Genomic DNA, 27531 nt, shown 5'->3' with positions numbered 1-27531 from the left:
CTGGCCCTAGCAATCTTGCTGAATCTTTTACTGGGGGTAGGTACCACCGCCCTGCCTATTTCTGCCGTGAAGCTGTAATGCGGTTTGAACAATACTGAGACCTTAGAATTCATTTCTCAAGGTGGGTGGCATTTGTACATGGCTTCGGTAGCCACTTAACACCAGGAGGACTATGAGGTCTTCCACCTAAATATGTAATAAATAAAAAGTCTACCACCGGATCGGAAGCGTACTCACCTCACTTCAAGCACATGTCACTGTAAATGTCGAAATCGTCCGATTGATTGTCCGGTTCGTAGGCCCGGATCTGCTCGAACAAGTCGCTATTCATCAGGCTGTCCACCTGAATGGGCGTAGCTTCCCCGAAATAACTGCCCGCCCGGCCATTTCGTTTATAGTCGGTTTTTTTAATGTATCCGCCGCGTAGGTACGTCGTACGATCGGGAATTTGAAAGAGAAAATGCAACACGTTAGAAGATCGGACGGTCGTTGTTGAGAATTGAGATAAAAAAGAAATGTATGTATATATAAGACAGAAATAAATAAGATTGAAAATGAACAAATAAAAGTAAAAAATGTCATGTTTTCATAACCACGCCCGAAATGGCAGCACAGACAACAAACTAATTTAAAAATACAACAATAAAATAAACAAAAAATTCTTTTAAATATAACAAAAAAAAAAAAAGAAAATAAATGAATATGTATCTCTTATCTAAATCACAATTAATTAAAATTTCAAACATTCTGTTTTTTTTAAACGACCGTCTGTGTTGCATTTTCGCGATGGTTCTTACAGACGAAAAATTGAAGCTTCAATCAAAACAAATCAACTCCTCAAACTGACAGCTGTCACCAGTGACGCGTGACGTGTGTCACGAGTGACAGCTGTCAACGGCCGACAGGCGAGCGCGGCTCGAACGAGTTGCATTCAATTTTTCGTCCGCACTCAAATAACAAGACATTTTTTTTTTCGCACATACATATAATTTATTGCGGAATAATCAATTAATTAATTACATTTATTAAAACTAGTGTCATGATATAAAATCTTGGGCGTCCTTCTCGAGTATCAATCAACTAGCGTCGGATTTAGTAAAACCGATATTAATTCGTGTGTTAAGTGCGGAAAAATCTTCCATTCGTTATGATAGACTTTTTTGTCTATATAATCGCTGATAGTCTAGGAGGCTATCTCAACTAGGGACCGGTAGGTGAGCTCACGGGCTCAACCTGAGATAATTTACTAACACTAGCTCCAGCAAGAGCAGCGCTGAATTTACCACCGGATTGGAATCGCGACCCACTGAGAAAATCCGGCGAGGTATAAATCTGACGATTCTTAATTTTTTTCCCTACCTATTCTAGTAACCTCGAGGGGTTATTCTAGATTCGCCGAACTGGCAGGTGAACTCACGGGGCACAAACCTGACGACGTTGCTGACACGAACCCTAGCCAGAGCCGTGCTTCGCAGAATCTACCACCGGATCGGAAACGCGAGTAAATTAACCCACAGACACAGCCCATTGAGTTTCTTGCCGGATCTTCTCAGTGGGTCGCGACGACGCACGTCTGAATCGACACTCGAGATAGAGACGGTACGGTCGGCAAATTCAATACAAATACAATTTTTATTATTAATTTAAATAATCAACTTGACGACACATTTTTCATTTTTATATCGACAAACACTAACTTTTGCTCGAAAAAAAAAAATACAGTGTTGTTTTGATTTAATTAAATTCTTAAATTAATCATTAAACTTAAATATAGTCACATCCGTTTAACGTGTTGAGAACATTCGATACTCCGTTCTGATGGGGTTGGCGAGTTCAGAAAGCTTTCAGGTCGGTAAATGAGCTTTCAGATGTATAGGACGACATATGGTTCATGGAAATACTCTTCTACGAAATTAATTGTAACATTTTAAGTTAATGATCAACCTCAAACATTTCCTGAGGGCACAAATGACTATCGCATACATAATGGTTTAAAAAAAAATAGAATAGAAAATCCAACTGTCCAACGAAATGTCAAATTTCCATGTCGCTGTTCAGTCTGTGGCCTCAATTTTTAGAAATTTTTTTTTTCGGCAATTAAATTAATCCACAGACACAGCCCCCTGAGTTTCTTTAAATGCTTTTTTAATAACTAATTTTGGTTTTAATAGTCCTATGATACTCCCAACTCATCAGAACAGAGTTCTAACCTAGAGATTTTATATATATGTCGTATATAAGGCCGTCAGCGTAAAAGTTGCCTAAGCTTATCATAGTTATTATGGAGCAATGAGGTTTAAGTTTTTATGAATTTGAATTTGAGTAGAAAAAAAAAAACAAGACGCGTAAAAGTAACGTTTACAAAGCCATCTGTTATCTATGGGTGAAACTATGGGTAGGTCGGTTTTGCATCAAAATCACTACATAGTATGAAACAAAGTCGCTTTCTCTGTCCCTATATCCCTATGTATGCTTAAATCTTTAAAACTACGCAACGGATTTTGATGCGGTTTTTTTTAATAGATAGAGTAATTGAAGAGGAAGGTTTATATGTATAATAACATCCATTAAATAGTGGAGAAATCAATAATAAATTACAGTTTCCGAAGCGAAGCGAGGGCGGGTCGCTAGTTTGATATATTTTAAATCAATTACAATATACATAATTATAAACATGATTATGAAAAATTGCGGGTTAGGCCCTTTTGCGCTGACGGCCTTATATGTATATATGCATATATACATCGAAGAGTGAAGGGCTATTTGATTCAAGCGACATTTATCTTTGTAATTAAAGGTCCGTTTTATTTGGTATCAGCATCAACAGTTCGATGTTTTTAATTGAACTTCAATTAAGTTTACTCCATTTGAATAGCTCAAGGTTTTTTTTTTGTTCAAATTTCAAACTTTAAATGGCTCTCCTGTGAAGTATCAAAAATGTCATTCAATCCAAACAGTCTTTCACTCCACAATATTTATATTTTGTATAAGCCACTTAATTATCTACTCAAAAGTTAATGTCATGTCAAAAAAAAAAAGAAATTCTAACATTTTCATTTTTACTTAGCACCGAAATTATATTTAAAAAAAAAATTGTTTATTTGATCCCAAAATATTTTCTTGGCTTTAAAAAAAATTTTTTTTTTTTTTAATACATAGGTATATGTAAAATAAATGTAACATGTAAAAAAAATGTTAATAACAAAAGACAGTCCAGAGAACGACCCAAAATAATTAAATTTACAATTAATTACACCTATAATGTCTATTACAACTTAATGAAACCGTTTTCGTAACGGTCAAGATCTTTATAGCTACAGAGTAGCGCTTAATTAAAAAATATATATTTATATTCATAAATGGAAACTCCACTGCACTTTTCTTAGTTTTTTTTTTTTTGGCCAATTTTATTATTATTTCACAGTAATAGTTCTGGTTCATATGCGAAAATTTAAAAGTTATTCAAATCATCAATTCATTTTCCTTGTTACATAAGAGTCGCGTTTATACTAAAAAAAAGTATGCTTATAAAAAAATGGAAACTCCACTGCACTTTTCTTATTATTTTTGGCCTATTTTAATATTATTATTATTTCACAGTAATAGTTCTGGTTCATATGCCAAAATTTAAAAGTTATTCAAATCATCAATTCATTTTCCTTGTTACAATAGAGTCGCGTTTTTACTAAAAAAAATGTATGCATATAATAAAAAATGGAAACTCCACTGCACTTTTCTTATTATTTTTAGCTTATTTTATTATTCTTATTATTTCACACTATAAGAACATTTAAAAGTTATTCAAATCATCAATTAATTTTCTTTGTTACCATAGTCGCGTTTATACTAAAAAAAAATGGAAACTCCACTGCACTTTTCTTATTATTTTGGCCTATTTTAATATTATTATTATTTCACAGCAATAGTTCTGGTTCATATAAGAACATTTAAAAGTTATTCAAATCATCAATTAATTTTCTTTGTTACAGTCGCGTTTATACTAAAAAAAAAGTATGCATATAAAAAAAAATGGAAACTCCACTGCACTTTTTTTTTGGCCATTTTTATTAACGATTTTAAGAACATGTATTATTTGAATCGTCTAGAAAACACAATGCAAATGCAATTGTGTAGATAAAATGTTAAATTTGTTACTAGATTCTATCGAAATACATTTAACGACATACATACATTTAACGGCCGTCTGGTGTAGTGGTAAGTGACATGGTCACTATATTTTATTTTATTACATTTATATTTATATTTATTTATACATAAATAACTAGTTTTAGTTGAAATGCCAACATTTAAATTCATAGTTCATCATCATCATTCAACTCATCAGTTGATTCTCGACTTAGTATGGGCATACGACGGATGATAAGCGATAGATTTGAGTATTAATATATATGTATATATATAAATAACCCTCCTATAACGCGGTAAATTACAACACGGTTTCACTATACACGAATTTTTTTTTTATTTACCAAACTCACTGCCCACCTGCTGTTAAGTGGTTATCGGAGCCCATAGCATCTACAATCGCCGCCACCCACCTTGAGATATAAGTTCTAAGGTCTCAGTATAGTTACAACGGCTGCCCCGCCCTTCAAACCTAAACGCATTACTGCTTCGCGGCAGAAATAGGCAGGGCGGTGGTACCTACCCGCGCGGACTCACAACACGTCCTTCTACCAGTAATTTCCCAAAACCTTTTTATAACACGGTTTTTCTACAACACGATAACGAGATTTTTGTTTTTAATATTATTTTGAAATTTACACACTTAATTTAAACATTTAATATACACACTTTGAATAAACAATATATTTTTTATGTGTATAATACTTAAAAAATGCATACAGGCATAGTCGAGATGTTTCATTCGGAGAAATTACTCGTCATTTCTGTACAGGCTTGTAGTATCAAACGCGGTTTCACACAACGCGGGACGTTGTATCTACCGCGTTATAGAAGGAAGGCTACTCGCATCTTATCATATTCGATTGAAATAAATTCGTAAATTTCACCCCTCTAAAAGACACCCTGGACCGGAATTATTTTTGTTGCCCTTCCCTATTTTTTTTTTCGTTCAACAAAATTTGATATGTGCTTTAGAGATCATTTTGTTTTGTAACTAAATTACAATTACAATTACATTATATCACTCGGGAGAAATCGATTTTTTGGGAATTTTTCGTATGAAAAATTCCCAAAATTTACATTAGCTAGTATTAGCTAATGTAATTATATACTAAAAAAATGTATAATAATTATTTAAAAATTAAAATTGTTTATTTGACGTTTGCAAAAAAATAATAATTAAATGCATTGATATTTTTTTTGTGTATTTTTTTTTTATTTTTTTTTATTTTCTCAAAATAATACTGCTCAATTCTTTTTTTGTGCCCGATCGATTTAATATCGTCTTAAAAATTACGACACTTACAATTAAACGAGACTTGCATCGGCTCGTTACATCTATGGACGGGGTCATGCGACATGTGCGACAAAGCGATTGATCAATTGACAAGTTCACCACTTATGACGTCATTTGGGGCCACAACGCACGCCGAGCCGACCACAGACCATACCGCTGGCGCGACATGCCAGGTCTCGTGTTTAAGTTTGATACAAATAATTATTCGAGTTATTCAGTGATTTTGAACACACACTGAACGAATTATCATTTTAATAGATAGAATATATTGTTATGATCTTCATGTCCGCAGGGAATCAAGCTGGGGGCCACCAGTCGGAACAAAGACCAGATACCAGCAGGTCTGATGTGGGGGGACCGCGGAGCTGTGCGTCCCCCCTCCCCCTTCTAAAGTTAAATCGGACTATCGAAGCCGCATTCATAGATGTCGCCAAGCGGACGCGTCACACAACATTAAGTTAACTAACTACTATACATTAACAAGTATTTCGAGATTTTTTTTTTCTTGTTTTTTTTTTTTTTTTAAAGTTGCAGTATCGTTGTTCCGCAGCTAAAAAAAATTGAAAAAAAAATTACATCTTAATAATAATACAAGAATGTACGTTTTAAGTCTTATTTCGTATAAAAAAAAACTTAAATTTAATAAAAAAAAAAAAACTTAATCTATGAGAATATTGCGTGACAAATAAAAACTAACTTAAATTAAAAACTAAAGGATGTGACTATGCTATAAAAGAAAATTAAAAATAATAATAATCATTAACATAAAATATTAAATTAAATTAAAAAAAACCAAAGGGAAAGAAAATCTTCAAAAGAATCATATCAAGTCAATCATGTACCTAAAAGGGAAGAAAAAGTAATAAAAAAATAAAAAAAACCAAGCAATTAATAACATGTTACTGTTTGGAAAGGGTGAATGAAAGAGATAGAAAGAGATGTTTTTGTAGCAAATTGAACCCACAACTTTTACTGGTGGTAGGACCTCTTGTGAGTCCGCACGGGTAGGTACCACCGCCCTGTCTATTTCTGCCGTGAAGCAGTAATGCGTTTCGGTTTGAAGGGTAGGGCAGCCGTTGTAACTATACTGAGACCTTACAACTTATATCTCAAGGTGTGTGGCGCATTTACGTTGTACATGTCTAACGGGCTCCAGTAACCGCTTCACACCAGGTGGGCTGTGAGCTCGTCCACCCATTTAAGCAATAAATAAAAAGAGTTATATAATAAGATGTTGAATTTTCCAACGACTCTCATGAAAAATTACATAATTTGCATAAGTGACGTTATCGCACCGTATGAGCGTGGGGGGGACCGCGGGGGGACAGTGGGGGACAGTACCTGCTGTTGACGCTGGGCGTGTTCCGGTGCGAGTCCGGGGAGTGCGCGTAGGCGGGCGACGACGACATGTAAGGGGGCAGCGTGGTCACCAACACGGGCTTCACGTAGCCGTTCTTTAACATTTCGTTTTCTATACGAGAAACGTTAGTACGTTAGAGCGTTTCGAACATTCATTATGAAGTATATTAAGCATTAAGTAGATATTTTATAAAACTACTAATTAAAACTATCTATTAAACACTTTAGGAATTTAGTTTAATATTCACAATTCACTTTTTCTGGTTCACTTCGAGTAGAACCTTCGTGTCATCTCTGCAATACATTTATGGTCGACACGACAAGACTAAAATTATGGAGAACATTCCCGATAAGACGAGTCGTGTCGATGTGTTTCCGCTATTTGATAATAGATGGCGTTACACGACTCGAGCGTTCTCGATGTTACACTAGTTCGTTTGATATTCGTTACCGCTATTTGATGACAGATAGCGTTATTCTCACCGACGTAATAATAATATGAGATATAATAATGTAGGCAGTAATATAACGGTAGGGAGCGGCTTGGCTCTGACCCTGGCATTGCTGACGTCCATGAGCGACGGAGACCACTTACCATTAGGTGGGCCGTATGCTCGTCTGCCTACAAAGGCAATAAAATATGCCATAGACAAGAAGGTCACGTCGAACTAACTCACCAGGTTTGGTGTAATATTTGGAGAAGACGTCGTCTTTGGGAACGTTCGGGTACAAGAACTGTAGCTGCGTGAGGTCGAACACGCGGTCCGCCAGCGAGCGCAGCATGAGGTCGCGCGACGTGAAGGGCTGCAGGCTGAATACTTCGTTGCCGTCTGTTGTGACCAAAAAAAAAGTTTTATGTCATTTGGCTTAAAACTCTAGTTACCAAGCCATAATATCTTCAACAAAATATAAAAAAAAACTATCGTCTGTATTTCTGAGGTGACGTCATACATTTCGACTTGAACAGCGATACGAACGTTGTGCCAATAGTGTTCCAATTTTGAATTAACATTAAGACTTTTTCTTTCGACAGTTGGCAGTACTGATCAAAGGAACATGTATTCAAATGTAACTCCTTACATTTATGTCAACCTGGTACTTTAATAGATATTTAGTCGGGTCACCTTCCTCTATTTATAACGAGCAGACAGCTCACTTGATTGTAAACTAGCGGATTTTGAGTCAGCGATACAATCACTTCTTACGGTAAGCGGTACTCGGACCTCAAAGCAAATAACCTAAGACATGAGGTCAAAGCTTTTAGTGAGACTAAAAGCGATTGTACGAAAATTGACACTGTCATTGTATTATTGAAACCCAGTGTCTTACTAAATAGCTCTATCTCTTTTTCTCTACGTCATCTTCCTTATCTCCACCTTATCCCACCAGGTGGGATCGGCACAGCGAATTTTTCTATCCCATTCTCTTCTATCAGCCGCCATCTCAACACTCACTCCTCTCTCTCTCAAATCGTCATTCACATACTCCATCCATGTCTTCTTCACCCTACCTTGCACTACCATTTCCATACATCTCCTAATCACATCCATCTCTACGTCATGTCTTTCTCTTTTCGCGAAACATTTCCTCTGAACCCTCCGCTGCTCATAGAAGTATCGTTTTAAAAGACACATCGCTATCTCTCTCTAGTTGTGACGTCACGTGCGTCCCTCTGACCTCCGGTCCAAGCGATGGTGATCCCTCCCAGCTCGGAGTCCGAGAACCGCAGCAGGAAGGTCCCGGGCGGACACTTGGACAGCATATCCTCAGCTTGCTTCTTCTGTATGAAGCCCATTATTAAGCTGAAACAAATTTATCTATATTGTTACAGAGTCCAGGCAACCCCCGACCGAGAGCCAGCGCTAAAACTATAAAAACGATCCCTTGCTGCGCCTTGGCCTCTTTTTTGTGCGTGGCGTTCGTGTGTGCGGTTCTTGTTGAAACATGTTTGGGACTTGTGTAATTTTAACAGTTTTCGTTAATAGTAAATTGAAATCATTTTGTTAGAAGTTTTGTTAATTCAGTGAAATATAATTAGGCCAGTTCTGTGTTATTTATTTCTTTTTGTTAACTACCTCACTTCTGGTCGATAATAATATATTAATAAGTGAAGCAAAAACTTTGTATCCCTTTTGACGAAAATTGCGCGGACGGAGGAGTATGAAATTTCCCACACTTTTAAAGAAGGAGTGCAGTGTTAATATTTTTTTTAATTATGCACAAAAAATACCTTAAATTAATTAAAAAAAACATTACACATACTACCATAATGTATTGGACAAAACAAATAAATAAAAATACTCTTTTTTTATTGTCAAACTTTAGTTATTGTTTAAAGTATGTGGTCAAATTGAGAATAGATTAATAATGTTTGTCTATAGTGTAGTGTTGGTGAAATCTGTGATTATAGAAGTACAATAGTGTTACGCCGGTAAGAGTAACGCCATCTATCCATCGCCGAATATCCGAACGAATATCGATGGAACTAGTAGCACCTAGAACACTCGAGAAGTACAACGCCATCTATTGTCAGATAGCGGAAACACACATTACTAGACTTTTGTGAAATATTTTTCTCCCTCGCCACGTACCGGTCGCACCACAGGGTCCGCAGGTAGTCCCTGGTGACCTTGACGACCATGTAGAACCACTCCCAGAACGTGAAGTTCCTCTCCGGCAGCGCGTCCTTGCAGAACTGGGTCCAGCTGACCGCCATCGCGTTTAGCTCCATGGTGTTCAGCGGGAGACTAGTTCTGGACATAAAACAAACAAAAAAAAACTTATCAAGGGTTCGTTTACTATCCAAAGAGCTGACGGACCGTCTGGTAATAAGTCGCCACAACGACCACATACCATACAATATGCTGGCGTACTGATTAGACACTTTGTATTTATTACATAGTTGGGTGGACGACAGCCCATCTGGTGTTAAGTAGTTACTGGAGCCCATAGACATCTACAACGTAAATGCCGCCACCCACCTTGAGATATAAGTTCTACGGTCTGAGTATAGTTACAACGGCTGCCCCGCCTTTCGAACCGAAACGCGTTACTAGTATAGATAATACACATAAATTAGTCATAGATAAGCAACTCGAGCACTCAACATAAATGTTTACGGGCGTCGGCCACTAGATGGCTTAGTTTCTCATTGCTCCTGTAGATGACAGCAACATATTGCCTATCCTTTATTTTATGTTATTTTTAATGAAGTATTTTGAAAATTTTCAGAAATCAAAAATTTATAAAATTTAATCAATTTATCTATAACAAATAACGACTTGTACATATTATGACTTTTTATTTTTTTATTTTCTGTGTTTAGTTAAACTATAATTAAATGCCTTAACTTTAACAACATATAAATTTAGGGACATCCGCTACAAGATGTCACTAGTTTCCATACAAAACAATATTTCTCTTTGTACCAGCTTGTGGTACATAAGGGAGTTTCTTGGGGTAATAAAACTCCAGCACTTGATATTATTCTGATATATTTTAATGGAGATGTACAGCAAGCTTGAAGAGCGGGTAGTGAATGATAGTGCCTTAGAAGGCTAGCATCTTTGGTATTGCTCTAAAACAATTGAAGGCACTGGCCTAAACACTCTTAAAGTATTGCAATTTCAAGGTCCTGATTACTGCTTGACGGCAGAAATAGGCAGGGTGGTGGTGGTACCTATAATTATACAGTACCTATAATTTGCAATCAAAAATTTTTTTAAACGTTAGCGACTCACCTGAATATCTTCTCAGCCAAGAACCTCAGGTTGTCCTCCGAGAGAGACCCTCCCGTGGCCGAGCTGAACTTGAGGCTGAGGGTCTCCGCGAGCTGGCCCCAGGTCACCTGCACCAGTCCAGCACGAGATCAACAACAATCTCAACACACATTGCAACTGCCCTAACACCGCTGCTAAGTCCTGACCGGTTCTACCGCGCAAAACTAACCCATGCTCTACAACATAACATCTCGAAGTTCTTGATCAAAAGTTCACTTGTCAAAGAAAAATAATTTGGACCCCCCACTGAGGTAGTCTAAATCCGAAAGCTATAAGCTTTGTTTTCTTTACGAATAAATAATAATTTAAAAGCATTATTTAGTGGACCAATATTGTTAATTCAATGGAGCACACACGTACAAAAAAATTATTAAAATCGGTCACACACTCCCACACTCACACACACACACACACACACACACACACACACACACACACACACGTACACAAAAACACATATGTAAGTTACTATCTAATTAAAATAAATCTAATGTATCATTAGTAACTGGACAATATTAAAACCCAGCAGACTTTCGCCCCTCAATACGTTTAGATCAACAACTATACAGGGTGTTACTGTGGGTTACCTTGTCGGGGACAGCGAAGGGCACCCTGCCCGGGGGACTGAAGGCGTTGTCCCACGTGACGGTGGCCCACCCGTGGGGCTCCTGGTTGCCGTGGACTATGACCACAACCGGAAGCGACAGGGTCCAAACCTGCGGACCACAACAACAGCTCAATATGGTGCCGGACAAAACTTACCAGAGCAGGATGTAAATAGATTAAAGTTAACGCTAAGCATGCTTTTTTTATTGCTTAGATTGGTGGACGAACTCACAGCCCACCTGGTGTGAAGTGGTTACTGGAGCCCATAGACATCCACAACGTAAATGCGCCACCCACCTTGAGATATAAGTTCTAAGGTCTCAGTATAGTTACCATGGCTGCTCCACCCTTCAAACCGAAACGCATTACTACTTCACGGCAGAAATAGGCAGGGTGGTGGTACCTACCCGCGCGGACTCACAAGAGTCCTTTTTTGGGTTTTCTACTTTTATTGTTTTTAGTTTTGTTAATTTTAAAAGAATAATCAAAAACCTTTGAAATTGAATTTGAAGTTTACAAAATTTTATTTGGTATTCATAAAATTAGTGTTTATAAAATTGAATTCAATGTTAAAAACATATATTATAAATACCAAGATAAAGAGCAGACCAACTTGTTACTCTGCGTTAAAACGACAGTATACATCGTGTTGTTTTTGTAACTATTTCACATAGCGTTTAGTCCGCGTTAGAACGACACAATGTACATCGTGTTGTTTTTGTAACCCTATTTCACATAGCATTTACTCCGCGTAGAAATGACACAATAAACATCGTGTTGACATCGCATTTAGTCCGCGTTAGAACGACACGATATACAGCGTGTTGTTTTCACCGCGACCAAGGTGGGCTGAGTGCGGGTCGGTGGTCGCACCTGGAAGACGAGCTCCCCGCCGCCCACGTTGAACTGCGACTGGAACAGCAGCGTCAGCTTCTCGTCCATAACGCTCTCGGTGCCTTTCTTCTCGGCGCGTTTGATCTTGCGCAGCTGCATGTTCCTGCAAACGACAAACGAACAACATTTTTTTTTATTGCTCACCTGATGGTGAGTGGTTACCGTCGCCCATGGACTTCATCAATGCCAGGGACAGAGCCAAGCCGCTGTCAACCAAAATTCATTCATACATCATTCTTACTCCACTATCCGATGCGGTTACGTGAACACAATGTCGCTTAGTGCGAGTTTTTTAACGTTCTCGATAGCGTGAAAGTTAACACAAGTTTGTAGGCAGTTGGAAGAGCTTCCCTAGTGCCTCGCAGTAAGCACACTGATCTTGTTTTTTTTTGGAGTTTACTCCTTTAGAATCGATTTACATATATAGGCCCGGGGTATGAAAATTATGGGGACCAAAATCGTACTAGCATGTCACACGAAATGCGTTATGCGCCTGATTGGCTCCTGATTGCGTGATGCGTGCGCGCGCCAATCAGGAGCCAACGCGCGGCCGCGTTATCGCAGGTGACGCCGGGCTGCTGCGCCGGCAGTCCGCCACAAAGCCTCGTACTGATCGCGCGTTTCTCTCATTATTGTATTTTCATATATTTGTTAGTCGTTTGTTTTGTGTCTCGTTAATTTGTTAATAATCTGTAGTGTATCGTGTTGTCGTAATATAGAACTATTTCTCGTATTGTTTCGTTTAATTTTTTATATCCAGTAAACTCCAGTCGTGCGTCGGAGCGGACACACACACTTTTTTTTTACTTCCTACTTTAAGAGAATATTCCCGATACATACGGGCAGGTGAGCTCACGGACTCAACCTGAGAGAATTTGCCACCACTAGCAAGTGCCGTGCTTCACAGGATCTACGACCGGATCGGAAACGCGACCCACTGAGAGGATCCAGCGAGAAACGCAGTGGGCTGTGTCTGTGGGTTAGTTCGCTCGTCGAGATGAGAGTGACATGCTTCGGGAGACAGCGGCTGGTCCCCCCACTCGCCTGAAGCTGACGCTGAGCTGTCGGCTGGTGGGCTGGTACTCCATGGTGCCCGTGTTGTTGAGGATGTCCCCGCACTCCACGGGCTGCTTGCCCTTGCCGGCCTGCGTGTCGCTCTTCAGTAAAAGCTGAGCCTGCTGCTCCGATATTATCACAACCTGCAGATTTACTCATTATTACTAATTATATAGTTCTTCACGCGACCAATGATCGGAGGCGCTGGAGGGACATTACAAGAAGTAAAATTCTCTCTCTCTTTCTCTCTCTCTCCCACCCACCACCCTGCCTATTTCTACAGTGAAATAGTAATGCATTTCGGTTTGAAGGGCGGGGCAGCCGCTGTAACTATACTGAGACCTTAGAACTCATATGTCAAGGAGGCTACACCCTACGTCCCTTGATTAGTCAATACTAGTTTTATTAGTTACTAGCAGTACTCGTCTGCTTCGCTGGGCATTTAAAATTAACATTATTATTTATTGTCATTATCATTAGGGAGTCCAACACTCATATAAATATTAGCTTATCCATTAAGTGCATGTATTTTCTACATGGATACCAAGTTTCAAATCAATCGGATGGTTCAGTAGTTATAACGGAACATCCGTAAAAACCACTGTAGATTTATATATTAGTATAGATATAGATTAGTTAGTATAGGATAGTTTGAATGGGTATACTCACGCTGACGCGCGGCGGGGTCATGTATACATTGAGCTGTCCGCCAACCAACAGACGAACAGTTGCCGTGAATCTGCAAACAGACAACCAATGTAACACTTATACAGGGTGTCGCAGAAAGAATGGATAATCCTGAAACACCTCATAGTAGGGCTAACGGGTACACACAAAATAAATTTTTTTTAGGTAGTACCCAAATTAAAAATTAAGAAAAAATACCAAATTTCATGATTAAAATTGAAGTTCAGATTAACTTTTAAAAAAAATTACACTAACCACATCCTCATACGATTTCTTGCATATTCCTTAGTATAGTCCATGTAGAATATTATAACACCACTAGCTGACCCGGCAAACATTGTTTTGCCATATATAAGATTTTTAGGGAATTTCTAGTGTAGAAAAAAAAACTAACTTATTGTAAGTGTGTAAGGATGTGGTAAATGAGTGACAGAGGTATGTAGTGCTGTGAACGATGAGGGAATATATAATAAAAATAACAAAACCTCATTCAACCACATAATACCTCATTATAACAAAAAAAAATGTCCAAATAAAAAAAATGTTAGGGGTGGACAACCCTAATCACTTAGGGGTATGAAAAATTGATAGTAACCGATTCTCAGGCTTACTGAATATGCATAAAAAAATTCATGAGAATCGGTCAAGCGGTTTCGGAGGAGTACGGGAACGAACATTGTGACACGAGAATTTTATATATTAGATAATGAACTATACTAAGGTATAGTCCATGTAGAATATTATAACACCAAAAGCCTATGGATTTCATTTATTTGTAGCTGTTGTATATTCCAGAAACGCACAGCAGTATGGAAAATATCAACGTTGTTTTTTTAAATACGTAATTTGGGTACTTACTACCTAAGCATACAAATACAGCATAAGCTCGGGTCCAATCCATCCATGCTAAATGGCAGCCATTCTAATTTTTTTTTCATTTCATAATACAATTTTTCATATCAAAAAAGTTTTAATTAAAATTAAAATTCGACTTGACCTAAAAGTCTTAGTCACCAGGTCATAAAATCTCTTAAAAAAAAAACAGATTTTTTATTGAAATTTCTCTACATGTGTACCAAAAACGATAATATCACTAAAAATTTGGGTTTCACTGCGATAAAAATAAGCTTTTATCCGACGGTTAATAATACTGTCTGTCATTTACATTACAAAAGAATACGTTTACATTGCAAACTCTAGAAAAAAAAGTTTTTGAAGTGAAAACTTCTTTAGGATCGTTGTGATTTCAAACCGGATGCAACGGAAAAAACGACAGGTAAGAGACACAAATACAAAAATGTGTAGGATGAAGCCAGCAAAGAATGAGACAGAAATATACATACTATTTAATACAGCGCCATCTGTGAGATTTTTTAATACTAACGTGTGTATGAAAGCTCTTGTAGTGAATTTTAATTTAGGATTATACGTGAAATTAAAATATCAATTCACAGAGGGCGCTACCTTACAATTATTTACTAATGACAAAATTTTACATATACTTAAGACGTTTAGGATAATTGTATTTTAATTTTGGAAGGTTTCACTTCTACCACGTGTGAATTGCACACATTTTGTTTTTTTTTTTCATAAATTAACAAATATTATTGCAAATCACCACAAAACTCATAATCGATAGCTTTTGACCTAAGCTACAATCAAACATTAAATCTACAACTCTATGTCTGTCAGTTTAAGAGTTATTGTCATTTGAACGAGCAGCGCTTACCGCGTGTTGGTCTTCATTACTTGAGGGGGTTGTTTCTCTATGACGAACGTCGACGTCACCAGCGTGGACAGCAGCCCCGTCACCTGCAACACACGCGCTGCTACAGTCGCCGTCCCCCACCCTGCTCCCCGGGGGGCCGCGAGGGGGAAGAAGGCGGGGGGCGTTTTTTTGTTGTTTTTTTTTTCGTTTTTTGGCAGTCGGCTGAACCTCATGTGAGGCTTCCGCGCCTAGAGGTCGCGCGGGGTATGTAGGACCCGCGGGTCCAAGGATGTTTAAGGGCCCTACCCACCAAACGACTCCCCTTGCGCTCTCACTCGACGTCCGATTGCCACCTGGGATCAGAACCCGGTCCGAAGTAGAGGGGTTCCCGCGGTCAACACTACAGCCAGCCTCGCGGCGGCGGGGGGTCGGTACCTGCTTGCTCATGTCGTCCAGCATCTCGGCGAGGTGCGGCTGGCGGAGCTCCACGATGGTCTTGCTGTTGATGCGCGCCACGTTGTTGACCTGCTGGCGCGTGGTCCAGATGAGGTCCGCGAGCAGCTCGCACCACTCCTGGATCGTGTTGAGGTTGGACTGCATCGGGACCCCGTTGCCGCTCAGCTGTTGCTCCCTTTTCCATCTGATACAGAATATAATAAATATCTAATACAAATTTGGTAGGCAACGGCTTGGCTCTGCCCCTAGCATTGCTGAAGTCCATGGGCGACCTTTGCACGTGTGTCAATTGTGTAATTACAAAATTCAATTATTAAATTTGTATGTTAAAAGGTGTAGGTTAAATTTTATTAATAAAAAATAATTAACTATTAAAGGTTAAACGCGATGAATGATTCATACGTAACGCGTTATAAGAGGTCGTAAAAACGCGTTATACGGGAATACACATATAACGCGGAACCAATCTACAGCATTATAGGGGGAATTATTGTATTTTCAAAATTAACCACTAACACTTCTTTTTTTTTTATTGCCCTTGTAGGCAGACGGAACATAGGGCCCACCTGATGGTGAATGGTTACCGTCGCCCATGGACCTCAGCAATGCCAGGGGCAGAGCCGAGCCGCTGCCTACCGTTAAACTACACCTACCCTCTTTTGATTAGAAATAAACGTAAACGAATTTGACTGGTTTTTTTATGCTCACGGGTACTCACTTGATGAGCTCATCGTCCAACACCTGGCTCTGCAGCTGCCTCAGGTTCGTGATGTTCTCCTTCATGTGGTCCACCAGCTCCATTTGAGATTGAGTGATCTGCGCCACCTGTTGTGTGTAATGGAATTTTTTAATTATTATTATTTATCGCACCGGCTACAGGAGTCCTTGGACACCACAGCGCGTATACCGAGGTTCATGTTGAGGCATTCACCATTCATGTTCATTTATGATCACTTATATTATGTAACTCTTTATATGTATATATAATTCTACTTTACGTGTGAATGTCACTGAACTCCTAAACGGCTTGGAGGTGGGAGGTGGGAGGTGCGATAAGGGAATCTTCTCAAACCATTCCTCAGATAACTCCCCGTGGAACATACGGTACAAAATACAGAGGGAACGAAGTCCCTCCACAGACCCAGAGGTACCAAGCGTTCCTCCCGCTCACTCACCAGCGCGTTGAGTTTCCTCTCCGTGTCCTCGATCTGTCCGCGCAGACAGGCCACCAGGTCGCGGCGCTCGGTGGTCACCGTCTGCTGCTGGAGGTAGTTCATGTGACCTGACAACATCAGACAATAAAACAAGTGGTGGGGCAGCCATTGTAACTTTTTTTTTTTTATGATTGAAAGATTACTGGTGACCCAGAGGCCTTTCCAGTTTCACCAGGACATGTGGGTGAGCAAAAGCTCAGCCAGGAGGGGTGGGATTTGCTAACAGCTGCCCGAGCGCCTCCAAGGAGACCTAACAACTAAGGAGCAGCTGCTTCGCGAATGAATCGACTACCGGATCGGAATCGCGACCCGCTGAGAAGATCCGACGAGAAACTCAGCGGGCTGATGCATGGGTTAGGTTGTACGTCGCCCTCTTTGTAGAGTTCGACGAGTATGGTTACCGAGTAACTATACTGAGACGTTAGAACTTATATCTCAAGGTGGGTGGCGCATTTACGTCGTAGATGTCTATCGGCACCATTAACCACTTAACACCAGGTGGGCTGTGAGTTCATCCACCCATCTAAGCAACAAAATAATAATAATGAAGTAGCAAATCTTGGCCTCTCACCTTTGTTCTTCAAGCACTCGTGGTACTGCAGAGACAGGGATTCAATATTGGCCTGGAGGCTGCGGATTTCCTCGCCGGCTATGTTCACCTTTTGCCTTACAGTCTGCAGGCCCGTGATCAGCTGCAACAAACGTGCGGACCTTAGCAGAAGTTGAACGGAAAGAAAATTGTTGTGTTTTTTTAATACCCTTTTATTAGCTTCAGACGTACGTATGTTAGTATGTAACGGAATCTTTGAACATGATTTTGACCCCCTACAAAACTTCGGATTAACTCGAAATTTGGTATACTTATTAAGGAAGGATGATAATTCAATCATAAAAAAATAAAAATTATTCAACTAAAAAATTGAAAATAAATAATAGTTTAAAAAACTAACAAAATAGATTTATAGATTAGAATAGAAAATCCAAATAAAAATAATAAATGTGTGCGTGTACTAGTGTACACACGTAAGAAGTGAAACTTGTTTATGGCCTTATTTTTCGAAAAATGATCTACATGCAACTTTCTAGAAATTGGTTAAATAAAGTTAAATTAGATAAAGTTTAAACAAAAGGATTTTATTATCATAGACATGAATACAAATAATACAATTATTTCACTTTACCTTTTTGCTACTAAGATTATTACAGCATTTTAATAATACATCTCTTTGATATCATAATACCCTGGTACTTTTCTTCCTATAAATTAATAATAATAGCACGGTCCACGTGGTGTTAAATGGGGTTCCTGAGGTTCGTGAAGTTTGACCCACCTTGAGACATGAGGTCGATTTCTCAAATCCGAAACCATGCTTCAGAACATACCGCCGTTAATTATTAATAAATCTCTTTGCTATCATAATACCCTGGTACTTTTCTTCCTATTATTTTACGTAATAACAGTAATAAATAGCACGGTCCACGTGATATTATTAAGTGGGCTCCCTGAGATTATTGGAATTACAAAATGATTTCCGTAATCCACCTGGAGACATGAGGTCAATTTCTCAAATCGGAATCCATACTTCAGAACATACAGCCGTTAATTAATAAAGAAGGCTGTACGTCAGAGTAAAGTTATAATAATACATCTCTTTGATATCATAATACCCTGGTACTTTTCTTCCTATTATTTTACGTAATAACAATAATAGCACGGTCCACGTGATATTAAGTGGGTTACCTGGGATTATTGCAATTACAAAATGTATTCCGTGACCCACCTTGAGACATGAGGTCGGTTTCTCAAATGCGCATCCATACTTCAGAACATACAGCCGTTAATTAAAAGATGGCGCGTAACGGAAAAATGTGACGCGTAACCGAAAAATGTGACGGTAAATTTTTTTCCAACGCCGATAAGGAAGTTTCACTTCAATAAGAAAATAAATTTTAATAAATTTGAATTTAAAATAGTGTAAGTAAAAATTATTTTATTGTAAAAAAAAAGAGTGGGTTGCATGATATCAGTAGTTATAAAGATTTTATGAACAGTGATATGAGTAGAAGGGTTATTTTGATAATATCCTGAAAAGTACCCCACGCTTTTTTACAATAAAATCCTTTTTTCTTACACTATTTTTAATTGAAATTTATTAAAATTTATTTACCATTTTCTAGTTGGATTTTCTATAAAAGCGTACATATTTTGTTAGTTTTTTTTTAAACTATTATTTATTTACACATCCAAACTGATGCCAAATATGATAACAGCGAGGTATAGGTAGAGTTGGAACAGCGCCCCTGGCGGCAAACATAGGTAAACATTCCAACTCCATACAGAGTTAACTTTTACGCTATCGAGAACGTTAAAAAACTCACACTAAGCACACGTAGACGTATAGGGGGTTTTGTTTGGGGGTCTTACCCCCCTAAGATGGAACTTGGTACAGTTTTGGGGGGTGATAACAGGGAATATTTTCAGCAAGTCACGCCTAACTAAGCTCAAACCTCAGTGTGCTTAGTGCGAGCTTTTTATCATCCCCTCCTGCCCCTAGCGACAAACGAAGGAAAGCTGTTCCAACTCCATACAAAATTGAGTTAACACTTTACGCGTTACTGGTGGTAGGACCTCTTGTGAGTCCGCACGGGTAAGCACCACCACCCTGCCTATTTCTGCCGTGAAGCAGTAATTCATTTTGATTTGAAACGGGGCAGCCGTTGTAGCTATACTGAGACCTTAGAACTCATATCTCAAGGTGGGTGGTGGAATTTACGTTGTAGATGTCTATGGGCACCGGTAATCATTTAACACCAGGTGGGCCGTGATCCACCCATCTAAAAACAATACAAATGTGAGAGTTCACTTTTACGCTATCGAGAACGTTAAAACACTCGCACAGAGCACACAGTTCAAACGTGGACCTTATTGCTAGTGCATTAGAGTGCACATTGGCGTACCTCGCTGTACTTCCTCTCGGTGTGAGGCTGGGCCACGTACGGAGTGCCCATCGCGTTCTGTATGACCTCCATCTCTAAGGCGAGACAACGCCTCATGTAAGCGTACAGCTCCTGGGGGGCGTGACTGGAACACGAACGAGCAACTGTTTGTCCATCACCGATGATGGCTATGGCGGTCCCCACTGCCAAAGCCTATGGCAGCGGTCGGGGAACCGGGGTAAATTACCCCCAATGGTGTAAAATGAATTTTTTTTACTGGTGATAGGATCTCTTGTGAGTCCGCGCGGGTAGGTACCACCGCCCTGCCTATTTCTGCCGTGAAGCAGTAATGCGTTTCGGTTTGAAGGGTAGGGCAGCCGTTGTAACTATACTGAGATCTTAGAACTTATATCTCAAGGCGGGTGGCACATTTACGTTGTAAATATCTATGGGCTCCAGTAACCACTTAACATCAGGTGGGCTGTGAGCTCGTCCACACATCTAAGCAATAAAAAAAAAATGAAATTTTGGGGGGTAATAATGAAACTTTTGTGAGTAAAAATAATATATTAAAGTGAAACTTCTTTAGAATCGTTGTGATTTCAAATTATCATGGGGGCTATAATATGAAAGATGCTAAAAAGAAGCGATTTCGTTTATTTTTGCTCTTCGCCATGGGGTAATATCAAGTTACACAAAAATATTTTGGGGCAATAATTAAAAAAGTTCCCCGACCGCTGGTCTATGGGGACCGACCAGGGGGACCGGGGGATCGCTCACCCCAGCATTGCCAAACAAAGGTGTTAGGATATAAAAGCATGATTTGTTGACAGATCTCACTATCAAACTGACTCGCGACCTGGCGCTATGTGGTTTGGGTTTGAGTAGAGTTCATGACGATGGTGAAGAAGAAACCACGCATGATGGTTATTTTTAATCGTTATTATATAATTACTTGCAAAATACATTATATTAACAAAAGTGATGCGTGTCATTCGACTGTTTGAGGAATTACGAATTCTTAGGATGCGGGCGCATCCTCCTCCCCTGCCTTCCCCCGTCCCCTCTCTCGCCCTGAACGTAGCGAACAAGTCGATACAAATCACACTAAACACTTTGAGGCTTGAGGTCGACGTCTCAAATGTTTGAGGTTGAAGTTACACGACTTCTGCTACATACAAATAACATATACAACATTCGTGAGCATGTGTCAAACGTTTCCTTAGAACAACGCACGTGTCTGTCTACTTCTCATCCTTATAATCTTTTGACCTTGAACCGGTAGACCTGTAAGACTACTACGCGAATACCTGTACTGCATGTGGAAGTTCTTCGCCGCTTCGAGAAGCTTCATCTTCGTAACGAACATGTCCGGGGACAGCATCAGATCGGCGTTCGTCTGGATCTCCTGGACGAGTTCGTTAACGAACGAACGCTGCTGGTCCTCCGGCTCCGCGGTCCTGGCGTCACCACAAAATTACATAGTTGCGACGCTTAGTGACAGCGCGGGCCGTCTCTTGGTGCTAACAAACAACATACGGTAGGCAGCGGCTTGGCTCTGCCCCTGGCATTGCTGAAGTCCATGGGCGACGGTAACCACTCACCATCAGGTGGGACGTATGCTCGTCTGCCTACAAGGGCAATAAAAAAAAATCGACCAGCGTAATTGCAGCCAACCACCAGTAACTACGCAAATTTTTTTTTTTATTGCTTAGATGCATGGACGAGCTCACAGCCCACCTGATGTTAAATGGTTACTGGAACCCATAGACATCTACAACGTAAATGCGCCACCCACCTTGAGATATAAGTTGTAAGGTCTCAGTATAGTTACAACGGCTGCCCCACCCTTCAAACCGAAACGCTTTACTGCTTCACGGCAGAAATAGGCAGGGCGGTGGTACCTACCCGCGCGGACTCACAACAGGTCCTACCACCAGTAATTACGAAAATTATAATTTTGCGGGTTTCACTTTTATCACACGTTATTCCTTCACCGTAGAAGTCAATCGTGAACATTTGTTGAGTACGTATTTCATTAGAAAAATTGGTACCCGCCTGCGGGATTCGAACACCGGTGCATCGCTACATACGAATGCATCGGACGTCTTATCTTTTAGGCCACGATGACTTCAAAATTATAGATGTATGCGCAACGTCACTGTTTAGTTAACTTAGATTGGTTAATGTTAATATTTTCTTGTTACTTTACAGTTACTTTAATGTTACTCATATAAATAATTGTTTAAGACTGTATTCAAGAGAATTCATGACTAAGCTACCCCCACTGTTCTACTATAAACACGAGTGACTATTGTCGCACAAGACATTTCGACTCGAGCAGCCGATCGAAGCGGAGCTCAGAGCCTAAAACTGCGATACTTGAAGACAAATATTTTTTCTGTATGGAAACTAGTGACATCTTGTAGCGGATGCCCCTAAACTTGTTGTTGTTAAAGGTAAAGCATTTAATTATTATAAAATATAACAACCCGTTATTTGTATATATCTATTACGGTTTTTTCTGGAAATTTTAGAGTATCGCGGGTATCTGCTGGATGCAAGCAGCGCAAGACCGATCTTTGTGACGTGGCTTGGGGGATAGGCCTATGTCCAACAGTGGACGTCTATGGAAATAGAATGGCGTCGCCACGCCAACAATCGGTTTCACATGCGACTAATTATAGAATTCACATTAAAAAGTACTATAGGATTAGGATAGGAAAAAGACTAGGCTTTGCTCGTTTTTTTTTTTTTTTTTAAATGTTTTTTTAGAAATCATATTTAAATACGAATTACATATTGATGTTATATTATATTATTTGTTATTTTCTTTCATTAAAAAAAAAAGTTGTTTAAGTTTATTATTGAAAACACGAATAAAACAACGATTTTCTGAAAATAAGTCGTAGCTAGATCGATTTATCGCCCCCGAAATCCCATGTATACTAAATTTTATGAAAATCGTTGGAGCCGTTTCCGAGATTCAGATTATATATACTTTTATATACCAAAATTGCTAGTTTAAAGATACTAGAGGTCCCGCAGTAGTTGAAATTCGACTATAATTGGAATTGTAAGTTTGTACACTAATATGATTGTGTTTTATACTTCTATAATCACAAATTTCGCCAAGACTACACTAAAAAAAATATTAACAAAGATAAACAATATTTAATCTATTCTCAATTTGACAACAGACGTCAAGAACAAAAGTTTAACAACAAATAGTATGCATGCGTCAAATACATGGTATGTAGTGTGGGTAATGTTTTCTTTATTGATTTAATGTATCTTTATGCATTATTCTAAAAAAAAAATTAGCATTGTGCACTTCTTCTCTATATTATCTATAAGTGTGGAAAATTTCATACTCCTTCGTCCGCGCAATTTTCGTAAAAAGGGATACAAAGTTTTTGCTTCACGTATTAATATATAGATAAGATATGATTCATGTAAAATCAAAAGGCACTCACCATATTCTGCTCTCGATCCAAGACGCCAAACAATGCCTCACTTCAATCGGGAAATGATCCACGTATATCATTCGTACCTTAAATAATAAAAACGGAATGTTGCAACGTCGGATTGGACACCGGATTTACTGGTGGTAGGACCTCTTGTGAGTCCGCGCGGGTAGCTACTACCGCCCTGCCTATTTCTGCCGTGAAGCAGTAATGCGTTTCGGTTTGAAGGATGGGGCAGCCGTTGTAACTATACTGAGACCTTATAAATCATATCTCAAGGTGGGTGCCGGCGTTTACGTTGAAGATGTCTATGGGCTCCGGTAACCACTTAACACCAAGTGGGCTGTGAGCACGTCCACACATCTAGGAAATAAAAAAAAACACAGTTTTGATTCAAATGGGTTCAACCGCCCAGAAGCAGTCAAGCATCCCAGTTTGAAGGTCTGGTTGTACTAATGGCTACCTACAGACAGCCCACTGAGTTTTTCGTCACCCGTGCTACACAACATTAACCGCGGGGAACATCGCAGGACTCGGCTATCAATAATAAAATAACAGAATCCCTATAAAACTTATTTGATTCATTTAGGCACCAAAAAACAGGCAGTCCGATTTTGAAAAACTTCGGCCTGCGTTAATTACTTTGGTTCTTCTGCGAATCTCCTCATTCCTGGTTCGATTTCGCGGGGAAACTTGATTAATTACCGACAGCATGAAAGAATGAAGATAGTCGAAAAATTTCAAGGCTTATCCATGAATGCGGCGTTCAGAAAACGGATCTGAGCGCATTTTCAAGGTCATTGCACTTGGTTCGTAGAAAAAAAATTAAAATAGTTTGTGAAATAATAAAATTATGACGTTAATAGAACGAAAGCGTGCCGCGGGCTAAAAATATCTGAGGCAACGACCCCAAAATTTCATTATGGCCACTGACAACGTCAAAACCATGAAGAGCTAATGAAAATGTTTACGGACTTTTTGGCGGGAACGCGAGGAGTGAAGTTCTGTGATTTGTTTTATTTTGTCTATTTAGTGTTTATTCAGGTTTAAATGTGTAATAACGGTGGTTTATTAACTGTTTAATATCTGTGAAAGTGCACTAATGTGGGAGAATGAAACAAAGCCGCCGGACGTAACTTTTTGAGATCCTCCAAAATTATTTATTTTACTAGATGTCTATGGGATCCGATAACAACTTAGCACCAAGTGGGCTGTGAGCTCAACCAACTATCTATGCAATAAAAATGAAATAAAAAGAACATGACTTCAATTTTTTTTTCTACTACCTAATCGTTGGTAGACTAAGGGCTCTTTCAACTCACGGGCTCAACCTGAGAGAATTTGCTAACACTGGCCCTAGCAAGAGCAGCGCTGAATTTACCACCGGATCCGAATCGCGACCTACTGAGAAGATCCGGCGAGAAACTCAGTGGATTTGCAGTGAGACTGCTCCACCACCCAAAGTAATTGAAAATAATAAAAATTCATTTATTTGTATAGAATGCAGATACAAGTATGGTCTTAGTATAAAATATATTCAATCCCACAATCCCCAATCCAAAAGTTTATTATAAAAATAGAGAAATTGAAAAAAAATGAAGGTGAGTGTTACAATTATTTAGGAAATCGGTAACAGAGTGTAATAACACTTCTTAAATAACAGCGAAGACAGGAGTTATTTAAATTTCCTTAAGGGCTGATCCTTAATACTATTTGGCAATTTGTTGAATATAATAGGAGCCATACCAATAACGTTTTTATCAGCAATGCAGTCTTAAATTGACCTGGACACAAATTCTTATATTTTGATCTCGGACTGTCCACTCACTAACCACCAGGACATATTCCTTACCTTTTGAAGGCACTCAGGGGGCAGCTGCTGTGCTCGCGTCCACAGCGTCATTGTGGATTCTAAAACAAACATATAGCATCAGAAATATTACCTTTTTTTTTAATAACTGGGAACTAACTGGAACGGTAGGCAGCGGCTTGCCTCTGCCCTTGACATTGCTGAAGTCCATGGGTGAAGGTAACCACTCACCATCAGGCAAGGGCAATAAATGTATATATACTGGGTGTTAGGAGACCGCTTCCGAAAACGAAGACAGACGATAGTACTAATGACACCTTTGATGATGGGACAGAAGAAAAAATGTAACCTAATTTAAAAAAAACATTTTTAAAATGTTTTATTAGCATAATTCACGCTCCATCATGTCAATACAGCTAAATGAAACGATAGTTTCATAAAAAAAATACATTACTTTACTAAATAAATTAAAAAATAAATAAAAAACTAATCACTCAGTTGTCCGGCTCCAAATTAGGATTCCATGTTACGGTGTACCAGGGACTGACATACATACATTTAAATATAACTGGTGGTACGACCTCTTGTGAGTCCGCACGGGTAGGTACCACCGCCCCGCCTATTTCTGCCGTGAAGCAGTAATGCGTTTCGGTTTGAAGGGTGGGGCAGCCGTTGTAACTATACTAAGACCTTAGAACTTATATCTCAAGGTGTGTGGCGTATTTACGTTGTAGATGTCTATGGGTTCCAGTAACCACTTAACACCAGGTGGGCTGTGAGCTCGTCCACATATCTAGGCAATAAAAAAAAAAAAAAAAAACTACATATATACAAAACTAGCTGTACCCGTCCGCTTCGCTGGGCATTTAAAATTAACATTATTATTTCTCACCCCCACAAAGATTCTCATCATTAACGCCCCCGCAACTGGTGTAGGGAGTCCAACACTCATATAAATATTAGCCTATCCATTAGGTACATGCATTTTCTACATGGATACCAAGTTTCAAGTCAATCGGATGCATGGTTCAGTAGTTATATAATGGAACATCCGTAAAAACCACCTTAGATTTATATACTAGTATAGAAGTATAGATATATACACAATAAACAACCAATGGAAGAGAAAACAAACATGTTCATCATATAATGTTCGGTGTGGGAATCGAACCCACAACCCTTGACGCAACTGTCAAGGCCGGTAACCACTGCACCACCGAGTCACGACCAGAATATAAAACGAACATATTTCGTTCACAATATACATTTATTAATATATTAGTTCCAGCTCCATCAAACCGAGACTGATATTACTGTTTTATGTCAAATATAGGCACAGTGGTGGTACCTAGCTGTGTGGTCTCACAAAGAGCCTTCCCACTAGTAAACCAATATAACCTAATTTACAATGTACAACAGATTTTTACGATACTTTTGCCAAATAGCAATAATGGATACCTACAATGAAGCTCTGATGGCTATTTTACAGTACAACTCAGACTTCGAGCTCATACTGGAAGGTGTGTCTCATTTACATTATGATGCCTATGGGTTTCAGACAGCAATCAAAAACCATCTAGTGCCGTTTCCAAACGTGGACCCAACGCCCCACAAGAGGGTAATTTGATAATTAAGGAGGGGCAATTGCACTAAATTAACATAGAAAATCTGTATGAAGTAAAATTATTTTGAATTTGAATTTTAGTTTTTTTATTATATGTTTTGAAATATTACTTATTGTGTTTTGATAACAATTTCATAGTGATTTCTTCCTAAAACTTGTCATTTGTGTTTCTTGAGTGAACAAATCAATTTTTAATGTTAATAATTATGTATGGGGGGTATAAACATTTTAGGAATGTTAACGTGGGGCATGACACAAAAAAAGTTGGGAAACACTGATCTAGTGCGATTATACATATTTATATTATATTACATACTTATATTAGTATATTTAGTACCTACTTCGGTATTCACGAGTCATAGACATAATTAACACTAATTTTACGGTTTAATATAAACATCTGTCACCACGAGAGCTGTACAGTATTCGAAACTGTCTAAAATAACTTATTAACTGGAAAAAAAACATTGTGACATCAAGCCGTTTAAGCA

At 38.9% G+C, this 27531-nt stretch overlaps 2 protein-coding genes and 1 long non-coding RNA gene across 11 annotated transcripts in view; 1 reads left to right on the top strand and 2 right to left on the bottom strand.

Annotated features, from left to right (window-relative positions):
• Positions 1-27531, bottom strand: part of LOC134199623 (uncharacterized) — a 500100-nt gene that overhangs the window by 356892 nt on the left and 115677 nt on the right. The gene's annotated exons all lie outside the window — the stretch shown is intronic.
• The window catches only part of Stat (signal transducer and activator of transcription), a 37240-nt gene that overhangs the window by 4463 nt on the left and 5246 nt on the right, over positions 1-27531 (bottom strand). For 4 of the 8 annotated variants that reach the window (XM_038013599.2, XM_038013598.2, XM_038013600.2 and 1 more), the window contains exons 3-21: positions 25459-25517; positions 23616-23692; positions 21450-21599; positions 20161-20284; positions 17774-17894; positions 17164-17270; positions 16707-16813; positions 15968-16172; positions 15554-15636; positions 13807-13876; positions 13126-13280; positions 12061-12184; positions 11169-11297; positions 10543-10649; positions 9394-9555; positions 8480-8604; positions 7480-7632; positions 6785-6914; positions 238-371 (exon numbers count right to left, since the gene is read on the bottom strand). In XM_038013599.2, the coding sequence (XP_037869527.1) occupies positions 239-371; positions 6785-6914; positions 7480-7632; positions 8480-8604; positions 9394-9555; positions 10543-10649; positions 11169-11297; positions 12061-12184; positions 13126-13280; positions 13807-13876; positions 15554-15636; positions 15968-16172; positions 16707-16813; positions 17164-17270; positions 17774-17894; positions 20161-20284; positions 21450-21599; positions 23616-23692; positions 25459-25509 (2313 nt within the window). In that variant the 5' untranslated portion in view covers positions 25510-25517 and the 3' untranslated portion in view covers position 238. 8 annotated transcript variants of the gene reach the window in all.
• Positions 23980-27149, top strand: LOC134199638 (uncharacterized). The gene is made up of 2 exons (XR_009974199.1): positions 23980-25069; positions 26975-27149. It is a non-coding gene; the product is annotated as an uncharacterized LOC134199638 (long non-coding RNA).

The sequence above is a fragment of the Bombyx mori genome, chromosome 11 (genome assembly GCF_030269925.1).
Source record: "Bombyx mori chromosome 11, ASM3026992v2".
Lineage (NCBI taxonomy): Eukaryota > Metazoa > Arthropoda > Insecta > Lepidoptera > Bombycidae > Bombyx > Bombyx mori.
This window is presented reverse-complemented; position numbering and strand designations above follow the sequence as displayed.